General features: G+C 54.7%; 1 protein-coding gene across 1 annotated transcript in view; it reads right to left on the bottom strand.

Moving 5' to 3' along the window:
- Positions 1–629: 629 nt before the first annotated feature.
- Positions 630–12534, bottom strand: part of mdfi (MyoD family inhibitor) — a 116155-nt gene continuing 104250 nt past the window's right edge. The window contains exons 4-5 of the mRNA XM_043716263.1: positions 3753–4073; positions 630–1259 (exon numbers count right to left, since the gene is read on the bottom strand). Coding sequence (XP_043572198.1) covers positions 1009–1259; positions 3753–4073 — 572 coding nt within the window. The 3' untranslated portion in view covers positions 630–1008. The remainder of the gene's footprint in view (positions 1260–3752; positions 4074–12534) is intronic.

Here is a 12534-nt window from a genome sequence, read left to right as displayed (position 1 = left end):
CTGACCCACTCCCCACCTTCCCCAGAGCCTCCCCCCTGACCCACTCTCCACCTTCCCCAGAGCCTCCCCTCTGACCCAGTCCCCACCTTCCCCAGAGCCTCCCCCCTGACCCACTCTCCACCTTCCCCAGAGCCTCCCCTCTGACCCAGTCCCCACCTTCCCCAGAGCCTCCCCCCTGACCCACTCTCCACCTTCCCCAGAGCCTCCCCTCTGACCCAGTCCCCACCTTCCCCAGAGCCTCCCCCCTGACCCACTCTCCACCTTCCCCAGAGCCTCCCCTCTGACCCAGTCCCCACCTTCCCCAGAGCCTCCCCCCTGACCCACTCTCCACCTTCCCCAGAGCCTCCCCTCTGACCCAGTCCCCACCTTCCCCAGAGCCTCCCCCCTGACCCACTCTCCACCTTCCCCAGAGCCTCCCCTCTGACCCAGTCCCCACCTTCCCCAGAGCCTCCCCCCTGACCCACTCTCCACCTTCCCCAGAGCCTCCCCTCTGACCCAGTCCCCACCTTCCCCAGAGCCTCCCCCCTGACCCACTCTCCACCTTCCCCAGAGCCTCCCCTCTGACCCAGTCCCCACCTTCCCCAGAGCCTCCCCCCTGACCCAGTCCCTACCTTCCCGCTATGCTCCATTTCCTGTTGGATAGAGGAGTGGGATCAAGGACTGAAGTGGAGTTTCAACATGGGACACCATGAGAGGATGCTTTAAGCTGGTGATGGGGGAACAAAATAAACGGACCCACAAGAATCTTTGGAGTTTGAAGTGTCTGAAGATCATGGTTTTCAACATGGAAGCTGAACAAACAAACAGATGGTGATGTCAATTATGTGTTAGTGACTCTGTCTTGTCTTCCAGTCTTGACAACACCACCTTCCAGAGTTGGGATCCTCACACACTGGTGCTCGTCTTGAGGACATTCACTCCAATATCTGGAGAGTCTCCGAGACTGACCAGAACCAACAATCCAGCAATATTCCCATCGAAGCCAGCCGGGATTGCCAGGATTCACAGTTATGAGGAGAAGCAGAGGCCACAACATTCCATGCAGATCTCCAGGCAGTCTGCTGATTCACAGCAAGCATCAACAATTCCACAATCCAGGTCACATGGCAAGTCACACGGGGCACATTCCTCGGAACCGCAGCAGAAACAGCAGGAACTATCCGAGGCACATGTTCCACAAGTCGCACAGTCTAACACAAGATTGCACAGTGTGAGGAACTGACAGAATAGGCAGGCCAGGATGCAGTGTACACAGCAATCTGCACACAGACAGAAACAGAGGGGAAGAATGTTACAGCTTTTCAATTAGATTCAGACCAGTACACTTCAAACAAATATACAACTAACTGCAAAAAACAATCAGAGCTAAACCCAATCCTACCCTAAACTAACATTAAACAGCACAGACTGGTGAGTTCAGGAAACAGGAATCCTGACTCAGTTGTCCTCTGTTACTCTCTCTGACCCAGGGAGTATAAACAGTGATCATCAGCAGGACCATTGGCTAATTCATTACCTTTGAGTTCACACAGAAGCTTGCAGCAGGCTGTGAGCTCTTAATGACATCAGTAAACTGGGCAGAAATCTGGGATGGAGTCTGCTCCCTCCCTAGCAGCCTGCTCCATATCCAACTCAGACTGTGATGAGCTCCAAAGCTTCATTTTCCAATGATCCTCGCTGTTTAGGGAGGTAAACGTTTCCTAAAATTGGCCAGTTTAAATTCACAGCCGATCGTATAACCATAGCCATCTTGTTTTGTGAACCTGGATGGGGGGGGGGGGTGGTGCTAGGGCCAGCAGGACCTGTCCAATATTATCCACCCAGGAGCAGTTTGTTCTCAGCTGCCTCAAGCCCAGATCACACGGAGTGGCACTGATCTTTACTGGGACACCAGGAACTCTCTGATAAACAACTTGAAGAAGGGATTTTTAGGTGATTGCAGTTTGAAGCTATTGATCTCTAAAACAATTTAGTTTTAATATTTTCAGCTTCAGTTCCTTGCTTGACTTGAATAGCTTGACAACTAAATGTTGTCCATAATCCACCATGGTAATTGCAAAAAGAGCAAGACTATGCCATTCAGTCCCTGTACCTGCCATACATTTCTAGATCATGGTTGATTATCTACCTCAAGGTCATATTCCTCTGCTATCATCATGTTTCTGGGTCTCATTTATATCTAAAAGTCTAATTATTTCTGTCTTGAACTTACTCAGTGACTGAGCATCCACCATCCTCTAGGGTAGAGATTTCCAAAAATGCCCCCCCCCCCACTTTGAGTGAAGAGATTCTTCCTCATCTCAGTCTGAAATGGCTGGCCTTTTATTCTGAGATTCTGTCCCTCGGTTCTAGACCCTACAGCCAGGGGAAACAGGTTTTCTGTGTACACCCTGGTAAACTCTTAACATTTTGTGTAATATTTTTCAAATTTTGTGAGATTGTCTCTCATTCTTCTGAACATCAGAGACCCAGTGTCCTCAATCTCTCCCAATGGGACAGTCCCACCATCCCAGGAATCAATCTGGTGAACTTCTGTCCGTCTGGAGCATGTATGACCAGAACTGCACACGATACTCCTGGTGTACTCTCACCAGTGTTCCACAGAACTGAAGCAAGACTTCCCTGCCCCTCTACTCTGATTCTCTTGTGATAAAAACTAACACATTGTTTGTCTTTCGAACTGTTTGCTGCACCTGTACGTAGCTTTCAGTCACTAATGAACAAGAATACCAAAGTCCCTTTGGATATCACATTTTCCAATCTCTCGCCATTTAAGAAATACTTGGCCATTTTGTCCTCCGACCAAACTGGAGAAGCTCACATTTGTCACCATTATATTCCATTTGCTGTGCTCCTGCCTGCTCACCCAGCCTGTCTGAATCCCCTTGAAGCCTCTTTGCATCCTCCTTATAACTCACATTCCCAGCAGCTTTGTATCATCTGCAAATTTAGAAATACTCATTCAAATCCTTTCCCCCCACATTCTAGTGTTTGGAATTAGTCTGTTCAAGTGTGTTATGAGCTACCTCTAGAGCAGCTGGGACTTGAACATGGGGCTTCTGACCATGACGTAGGTAGATTACCACAAGAACTGAACCACAAAAACCCAAATCCCCACATCCATATCACTGATATAATGTCCCAGTACTGCTCCCTGCTGGTCACAGCCTGACAATCTCGGCCTAGCTCGGCTTTCTGCCTGGAAACTAATTCTCAAACCTGTGCTGGCTTACTCCCTTTTTGTTTACTGACGTTTTGTGGAAATTTATGAAAAGTCTTCTGAAAATCCAAATATACCACATCCACTGACTCCCCCTTATTGACTCTGCAAGTTATATCCTTGAAAAGCACTATCAAGTTTATCAAATTTAAATTCCCTTCATGAATCCATGTTTAGTTTGCCTAATCAGTAGTTGCATCCTGTATAAAAGGTTCAAGCATTTTCCGTGCTTTTGGTGTCTTGTTAACAAGTGTGACATGCCCTTTATCCCTTTAAATTCAGACAGATACACTATCCCGACAGGACCTAATGGTTTCCAGGGACCAACATTTCTGACCAACCATTCCTTTTATCATCACCTGTTGATATGGGATATAACATTGGCCTTTTCCCATTGTCTATTAATTAAACATTCACCTGATCAGGGTGGTTCAAATGGTCTGTGTTATTATTCACCTTATGGAAAGCTGCACAATGAATGTCACTGACACCGGTTGTTAGATTAGGATTACCATCGTGAGGCTTGACTCACCTTCCTCTGCATCAGACGGAATCTGAGATGCTGTTGACCTGGAACTGGATTTACTCCTCTTACTGCTGTGGCTGTTGATAGAGGGGTACGATTGCAGCTTGCCATGCTGGCTGTGTCCGCTCAGTGGGTTGGAGTGCTCCATAGAACGTGCTCTGTGCCCAGTCAGAGTGTGGGTGACTGAGCTTTCTGCTGTGTTTGCAGCTTCAGTATCTGTGCTGTGTAAGTGGACTGCCTGTTGGATCCCATTCTGTGATAATACAGGATTCTGTCCAGCATCCTCTGGCACTAAGCTTCGTGCTGTAGGGGGAGCCTTGGGTTGATCTTAAAACAGAAACAATAAAGGAAAGCTTTGTCAATAACTAAAATAGAAAGTGCTGGAGACTCAGAAGATCTTGCAGCATCTGTGGGAAGATACAGACAAAATCTTTCAAGTCCTTTGCTATTTCTTTGGAACTGAAGGGAGCTGGAAAACAATGGTTTTAACACTGTTGATGTGTGTGTGTGTGTCTGTGTGTGTGTGTCTGTGTGTGTCTGTGTGTGTCTGTGTGCGTATGTGTGTCTGTGTGTGTGTCAGTGTGAGTATGTGTGTCTGTGTGTGTGTCAGTGTGAGTATGTGTGCTTTGGGGGAGAAGTGGATGCAATAAATGGTGAGGTTGCCCAGAGAAAAGTCATGCTAATGGTGATTAAGGAGTGATGTAGATTCAAAATAGGTGTTAATGATAGGTGTGAAATGTTTAAAGTAGAGTGTCATTGCTAACAAGAGACCTACATAAGCAAGATATTGGGGTTGGGCAGGGGCAAAGCTTGTAAACAAAATAGAAGACAGAGTTTATGTTCTAAACTTGCAGAACTCCATACTGAGACCAAAGGTTGTAAGGTACCAAAGTGGAAAATGAGGTGTTATTCCTCCAGCTCATTCTGAACTTGGTTGGAACATTGCAGCAGGGCCTTGGAGAGAACGATTAACATTGGCGCAAGGTGGTTTATTGAAATGGTGACCATCTGGAAGGTTGGGATCATTCCTATGGACAGACCAATGGTGTTCCGTAAAGTGGTCACCCAGTCTGTGTTAGCTCTCACCAACGTAAAGGAGACCACATTGTGAGCAGTTGACCAGACTGAAAGGAGTACAAATGAATCACTGCTTCACCTGGAAGGTGTGTTTAGGCCCTTGGGCAGTGAGGAAGGAGGAAGGCAATGGCCAGGAGTTACACCTTCCGTGATTGCATGGGGAGGCACCATGAGAGAGTGAGGAAGTGTAAGGAACGATGGAGGAGTGGATCAGGGGATCACGGAGAGAACAGTTTCTGTAGTATCCGGACAGTGGAAGGGAAGGGAAGGCGGGTATGGTGGGGGCATCCTGCAGGAAATGGTGGAACTGGCAGAGAATGATCGTTTGAAAGCAGAGGCTAGTGGGTGGAAAGTGAGGACAAAAGAAACCTCATTGTTGTTCTGGGCAGGAGGGGAAGGGGTGAGGACAACAATATGGGAAAGAGATTGGACCCGGCTGAAGACCCTCTAAAAGAATGGCACGATCACAGGACTGACCCCTGACAGTGCGGCACTCCCTCAGCACTGACCCTCTGACAGTGTGGCACTCCCTCAGCACTGACCCTCGGACTGTGTGGCACTCCCTCAGCACTGACCCTCCGACAGTGCGGCACTCCCTCAGCACTGACCATCCGACAGTGCGGCACTCCCTCAGCACTGACCCTCTGACAGTGTGGCACTCCCTCAGCACTGACCCTCGGACTGTGTGGCACTCCCTCAGCACTGACCCTCCGACAGTGCGGCACTCCTTCAGCACTGACGATCTGACAGTGTGGCACTCCCTCAGCACTGACCCTCCGACAGTGCAGCACTCCCTCAGCACTGACGATCTGACAGTGCGGCACTCCCTCAGCACTGACCATCCGACAGTGCGGCACTCCCTCAGCACTGACCCTCTGACAGCAGAGCACTGACACAATACTGAGCCTCTGACAGTGCGGCACTCCCTCAGCACTGACCATCTGACAGTTTGGCACTCCTTCAGCACTGACCCTCTGACAGTGCGGCACTCCCTCACCACTGATCCTCTGACAGTGCTGCGCTCCCTCAGCACTAACCCTCTGACAGTGCGGCACTCCCTCACCACTGACCCTCTGACAGTGCGGCACTCCCTCAGCACTGACCCTCAGACTGTGTGGCGCTCCCTCAGCACTGACCCTCTGACAGTGCGGCACTCCCTCAGCACTGACCCTCTGACAGTGTGGCACTCCCTCACCACTGACCCTCTGACAATGTGGCACTCCCTCAGCACTGACTGACCCTCTGACAATGTGGCACTCCCTCAGCACTGACCCTCAGACTGTGTGGCACTCCTTCAGCACTGACCCTCTGACAGTGCGGCACTCCCTCACCACTGACCCTCTGATAGTGCGGCACTCCCTCAGCACTAACCCTCGGACTGTGTGGCACTCCCTCAGCACTGACCCTCCGACAGTGCGGCACTCCCTCAGCACTGACCCTCTGACAGTGCAGCACTCCCTCAGCACTGACCCTCTGACAGTAGAGCACTCCCACAATACTAAGCCTCTGACAGTGCAGCACTGCCTCAGCACTGACCATCTGACAGTTTGGCACACCCTCAGCACTGACCCTCTTACAGTGCGGCACTCCCTCAGCACTGACCATCGGACTGTGTGGCACTCCCTCAGCACTGACCCTCCGACAGTGCGGCACTCCCTCAGCACTGACCATCTGACAATTTGGCAATTCCTCAGCACTGACCCTCTGACAGTGCGGCACTCCCTCAGCACTGACCCTCTGACAATGTGGCACTCCCTCAGCACTGACCCTCAGACTGTGTGGCACTCCTTCAGCACTGACCCTCTGACAGTGCGGCACTCCCTCACCACTGACCCTCTGACAGTGCGGCACTCCCTCAGCACTGACCCTCGGACTGTGTGGCGCTCCCTCAGCACTGACCCTCTGACAGTGCGGCACTCCCTCACCACTGACCCTCTGACAGTGCAGCACTCTCTCAGCACTGGCCCTCTGACAATAGAGCACTCCCACAATACTAAGCCTCTGACAATGCGGCACTCCCTCAGCACTGACCATCTGACAGTTCAGCACTCCCTCACCACTGACCCTCTGACCGTGCTGTGCTCCCTCAGCACTGACCCTCTGACAGTGCAGCACTCCCTCACCACTGACCCTCTGACAGTGCAGCACTCTCTCAGCACTGACCCTCTGACAGTAGAGCACTCCCACAATACTAAACCTCTAACAGTACGGCACACCCTCAGCACTGACCCTCGGACAGAGCGGCACTCCCTCAGCACTGACCCTCTGACAGTGCGGCACACCCTCAGCACTGACCCTCTGACAGTGCGGCACTCCCTCAGCACTGACCCTCGGACTGTGTGGCACTCCCTCAGCACTGACCCTCTGACAGTGCGGCACTCCCTCAGCACTGACCCTCCGACAGTGCGGCACTCCCTCAGCACTGACCCTCTGACAGCGCGGCACTCTCTCAGCACTGACCCTCTGACAGTACGGCACTCCCTCACCACTGACCCTCTAACAGTACGGCACTCCCTCACCACTGACCCTCTGACAGTGTGGCACTCCCTCAGCACTGACCCTCTGACAGTGCGGCACTCCCTCACCACTGACCCTCTGACAGTGTGGCACTCCCTCCACACTGACCCTCTGACAGTACGGCACTCGCTCGGCACTGACCCTCTGACTGTACGGCACTCCCTCAGCACTGACCCTCTGACAGTGTGGCACAACCTCAGCACTGACCCTCTGACCGTACGGCACTCCCTCAGCACAGACTCTCTGACAGTGTGGCACTCCCTTAGCACTGACCCTCTGACAGTGCAGCACTCCTTCAGCACTGATCCTCCGACAGTACACACTCCCTCAACACTGACCCTCTGACAGTACGGCACTGCCTCACCACTGACCCTCTGACAGTACGGCACTCCCTCACCACTGACCCTCTGACCGTACGGCACTCCTTCAGGACAGACTCTCTGACAGTGTGGCACTTCCTCAGCACTGACCCTCTGACAGTGCAGTACTCCCTCACCACAGACCATCTGTCAGTGTGGCACTCCCTCAGCACTGACCCTCTGACAGTGTGGCAGTCCCTCAGCACTGACCCTTGGACAGTGTGGCACTCCCTCAGCACTGACCCTCTGACCGTACGGTGCTCCCTCAGCACTGACCCTCTGACAGTGCGGCACTCCCTCAGCACTGACCCTCTGACAGTGCGGTGCTCCTTCAGCACTGACCGTCTGACAGTGCGGCACTCTCACACCACTGATCATCTGACAGTATGGCACTCCCTCAGCACCGATCCTCCGACAGTATGGCACTCCCTCAGCACTGACCCTCTGACAGTGCGGCAGTCCCTCAGCACTGACCCTTGGACAGTGTGGCACTCCCTCAGCACTGACCCTCTGACCGTATGGCACTCCCTCAGCACAGACCCTCTGACAGTGTGACACTCCCTCAGCACTGGCTCTCTGACAGTGTGGCACTCCCTCAGCACTGACCCTCTGACGGTGCGTCACTCCCTCAGCACTTGACCCTCTGACAGTGTGGCACTCCCTCAATACAGGCCCTCTGACAGTGTGGCACTCCCTCAGCACTGACCCTCTGACAGTGCGGCACTCCCTCAGCACTGACCCTCTGACAGTGAGGCACTCCCTCAGTACTGACCCTCTGACAGTACGGCACTGCCTCACCACTGACCCTCTGACTGTACGGCACTCCCTCAGCACTGACCCTCTGACAGTGCGGCACTCCCTCAGCACTGACCCTTGGTCAGTGTGGCACTCCCTCAGCACTGACCCTCTGACAGTGCGGTGCTCCCTCAGCACTGACCCTCTGACAGTGTGGCACTCCCTCAGCACTGACCCTCTGACAGTACGGCACTGCCTCAGCACTGACCCTTGCACAGTGTGGCACTCCCTCAGCACTGACCCTCTGACAGTGCAGCACTCCTTCAGCACTGACCCTACGACTGTACGGCACTCCCTCAGCACTGACCCTCTGACAGTACAGCACTGCCTCGCCACTGACCCTCTGACAATGCAGCACTCCTTCAGCACTGACCCTCCGACAGTACGGCACTCCCTCAGCTCTGACCCTCTGACGGTATTGCACTCCCACACCACTGATCCTCTGACAGTGCGGCGCTCCCTCAGCACTGACCCTCTGACAGTGTGGCACTCCCTCACCACTGACCCTCTGACAGTGCAGCACTCCCTCAGCACTGACACTCTGACAGTGTGGCACTCCCTCAGCACTGACCCTCTGACAGGACGGCACTGCCTCAGCACTGACCTTTGGACAGTGTGGCACTCCCTCAGCACTGACCCTCTGACAGTGTGGCACTCCCTCAGCACTTGACCCTCTGACAGTGTGGCACTCCCTCAATACAGACACTCTGACAGTGTGGCACTCCCTCAGCACTGATCCGCTGACAGTGCAGCACTCCCTCAGCACTGACCCTCTGACAGTGTGGCACTCCCTCAGTACTGATCCTCTGACAGTACGGCACTGCCTCACCACTGACCCTCTGACTGTACGGCACTCCCTCAGCACTGACCCTGTGACAGTGCGGCACTCCCTCAGCACTGAACCTTGGTCAGTGTGGCACTCCCTCAGCACTGACCATCTGACAGTGCGGTGCTCCCTCAGCACAGACCCTCTGACAGTGTGGCACTCCCTCAGCACTGACCCTCTGATAGTACGGTACTCCCACAGCACTGACTCTCTGACAGTGCGGCGCTCCCTCAGCACTGACCCTCTGACAGTGTGACACTCTCTCAGCACTGACCCTCTGACAGTGCAGCACTCCCTCAGCACTGACACTCTGACAGTGTGGCACTCCCTCAGCACTGACCCTCTGACAGTGCGGTACTCCCTCACCACAGACCATCTGTCAGTGTGGCACTCCCTCAGCACTGACCTTTGGACAGTGTGGCACTCCCTCAGCACTGACCCTCTGAGCGTACTGCACCCCCTCAGCACTGACCCTCTGACTGTGGCACTCCCTCAGCACTGACCCTCTGACCGTATGGCACTCCCTCAGCACAGACTCTCTGACAGTGTGGCACTCCCTCAGCACTGACCCTCTGACAGTGCGGTGCTCCCTCAGCACTGACCCTCTGACAGTGTGGCACTCCCTCAGCACTGACCCTCTGACAGTGCTGCGCTCCCTCAGCACTGACCCTCTGACAGTACGGCACTCACTCACCACTGACCCTCTGACAGTACGGCACTGCCTCAGCACTGACCTTCTGACAGTACAGCATTCCCTCACCACTGACCCTCTGACAGTGCAGCACTCCCTCAGCACTGACACTCTGACAGTACAGCATTCCCTCACCACTGACCCTCTGACAGTGCAGCACTCCCTCAGCACTTGACCCTCTGACAGTGTGGCACTCCCTCAATACAGACCCTCTGACAGTGTGGCACTCCCTCAGCACTGACCCTCTGACAGTGTGGCACTCCTTCAGCACTGACCCTCTGACAGTGTGGCACTCCCTCAGCACTGACCTTTGGACAGTGTGGCACTCCCTCAGCACTGACCCTCGGAGCGTACGGCACTGCCTCACCACTGACCCTTTGACTGTGGCACTCCCTCAGCACTGACCCTCTGACCGTATGGCATTCCCTCAGCACAGACTCTCTGACATTGTGGCACTCCCTCAATACAGACCCTCTGACAGTGCAGCACTCCCTCAGCACTGACCCTCTGACAGTGCAGTGCACCCTCAGCACTGACCGTCTGACAGTGCAGCACTCCCTCAGTACTGACCCTCTGACAGGGCGGTGCTCCCTCAGCAATGACCATCCTACAGTATGGCACACCCTCAGCATCGACCCTCCGACAGTACGGCACTCCCTCAGCACTGACCCTCTCACAGTGTGGCACTGCCTCACCACTGACCCTCTGACAATGCAGCACTCCTTCAGCACTGACCCTCCGACAGTACAGCATTCCCTCAGCACTTGACCCTCGGACTGTGTGGCACTCCCTCAGTACTGACCCTCTGACAGTGCAGCACTCCCTCAGCACTGACCCTCTGACAGTGTGGCACACCCTCAGCACCGACCCTTTGTCAGTGTGGCACTGCCTCAGCACTGACCCTCTGACAGTGCGGTGCTCCTTGAGCACTGACCCTCTGACAGTGTGGCACTCCCTCAGCACTGACCCTCTGACAGTGTGGCACTCCCTCAGCACTGATCCTCTGACAGTGCGGCACTCCCTCAGCACTGACCCTCTGACAGTGTGGCACTCCCTCAGCACTGACCCTCTGACAGTGCGGCGCTCCCTCAGCACTGACCCTCTGACAGTGTGGCACTCTCTCAGCACTGACCCTCTGACAGTGCAGCACTCCCTCAGCACTGACAGTCTGACAGTGTGGCACTCCCTCAGCACTGATCCTCTGACAGTGTGGCACTCCCTCAGCACAGACTCTCTGACAGTGCGGTGCTCCCTCAGCACTGACCCTCCGACAGTACGGCACTCCCTCAGCACTGACCCTTGGACAGTGTGGCACTCCCTCAGCACTGACCCTCTGACAGTGCAGCACTCCTTCAACACTGACCCTACGACAGTACGGCGCTCCCTCAGCACTGACCCTCTGACAGTGTGGCACTCTCTCAGCACTGACCCTCTGACAGTGCAGCACTCCCTCAGCACTGACACTCTGACAGTGTGGCACTCCCTCAGCACTGACCCTCTGACTGTACGGCACTGCCTCACCACTGACACTCTGACAGTGTGGCACTCCCTCAGCACTGACCTTTGGACAGTGTGGCACTCCCTCAGCACTGACCTTCGGAGCGTATGGCACTGCCTCACCACTGACCCTCTGACTGTGGCACTCCCTCAGCACTGACCCTCTGACCGTACGGCATTCCCTTAGCACAGACTCTCTGACAGTGTGGCACTCCCTCAGCACTGACCTTCTGACAGTGCGGTGCACCCTCAGCACTGACCGTCTGACAGTGTGGCACTCCCTCAGTACTGACCCTCTGACAGTGTGGTGCTCCCTCAGCACTGACCCTCTGACAGTGTGGCACTGCCTCACCACTGACCCTCTGACAATGCAGCACTCCTTCAGCACTCACCCTCTGACAGTGCGGCACTCCCTCAGCACTGACCCTCTGACCGTACGGCACTCCCTCAGCACAGACTCTCTGACAGTGCGGTGCTCCCTCAGCACTGACCCTCCGACAGTACGGCACTGCCTCAGCACTGACCCTTGGACAGTGTGGCACTCCCTCAGCACTGACCCTCTGACAGTGCAGCACCTCTTCAGCACTGACCCTACGACAGTACGGCACTCCCTCAGCACTGACCCTCTGACAGTACAGCACTGCCTCACCACTGACCCTCTGACAATGCAGCACTCATTCAGCACTGACCCTCCGACAGTACGGCACTCCCTCAGCTCTGACCCTCTGACGGCATGGCACTCCTACACCGCTGACCCTCTGACAGTGCAGCACTCCCTCAACACTGACCCTCTGACAGTGCGGCGCTCCCTCAGCACTGACCCTCTGACAGTGTGGCACTCCCTCAGCACTGACCCTCTGACAGTGTGGCACTCCCTCAGCACTGACCCTCTGACAGTGCAGCACTCCCTCAGCACTGACCCTCTGACAGTGTGGCACTCCCTCAGCACAGACCTCTGACAGTATGGTACTCCCTCAGCACTGACTCTCTGACAGTACGGCACTCCCTCAGCACTGACCCTCTGAC

The sequence above is a fragment of the Chiloscyllium plagiosum genome, chromosome 26 (assembly GCF_004010195.1).
Source record: "Chiloscyllium plagiosum isolate BGI_BamShark_2017 chromosome 26, ASM401019v2, whole genome shotgun sequence".
In the NCBI taxonomy this organism is placed as follows: domain Eukaryota; kingdom Metazoa; phylum Chordata; class Chondrichthyes; order Orectolobiformes; family Hemiscylliidae; genus Chiloscyllium; species Chiloscyllium plagiosum.
Note: the sequence above shows the minus strand (reverse complement) of the source record. Positions and strands in the feature narration are given on the sequence as shown.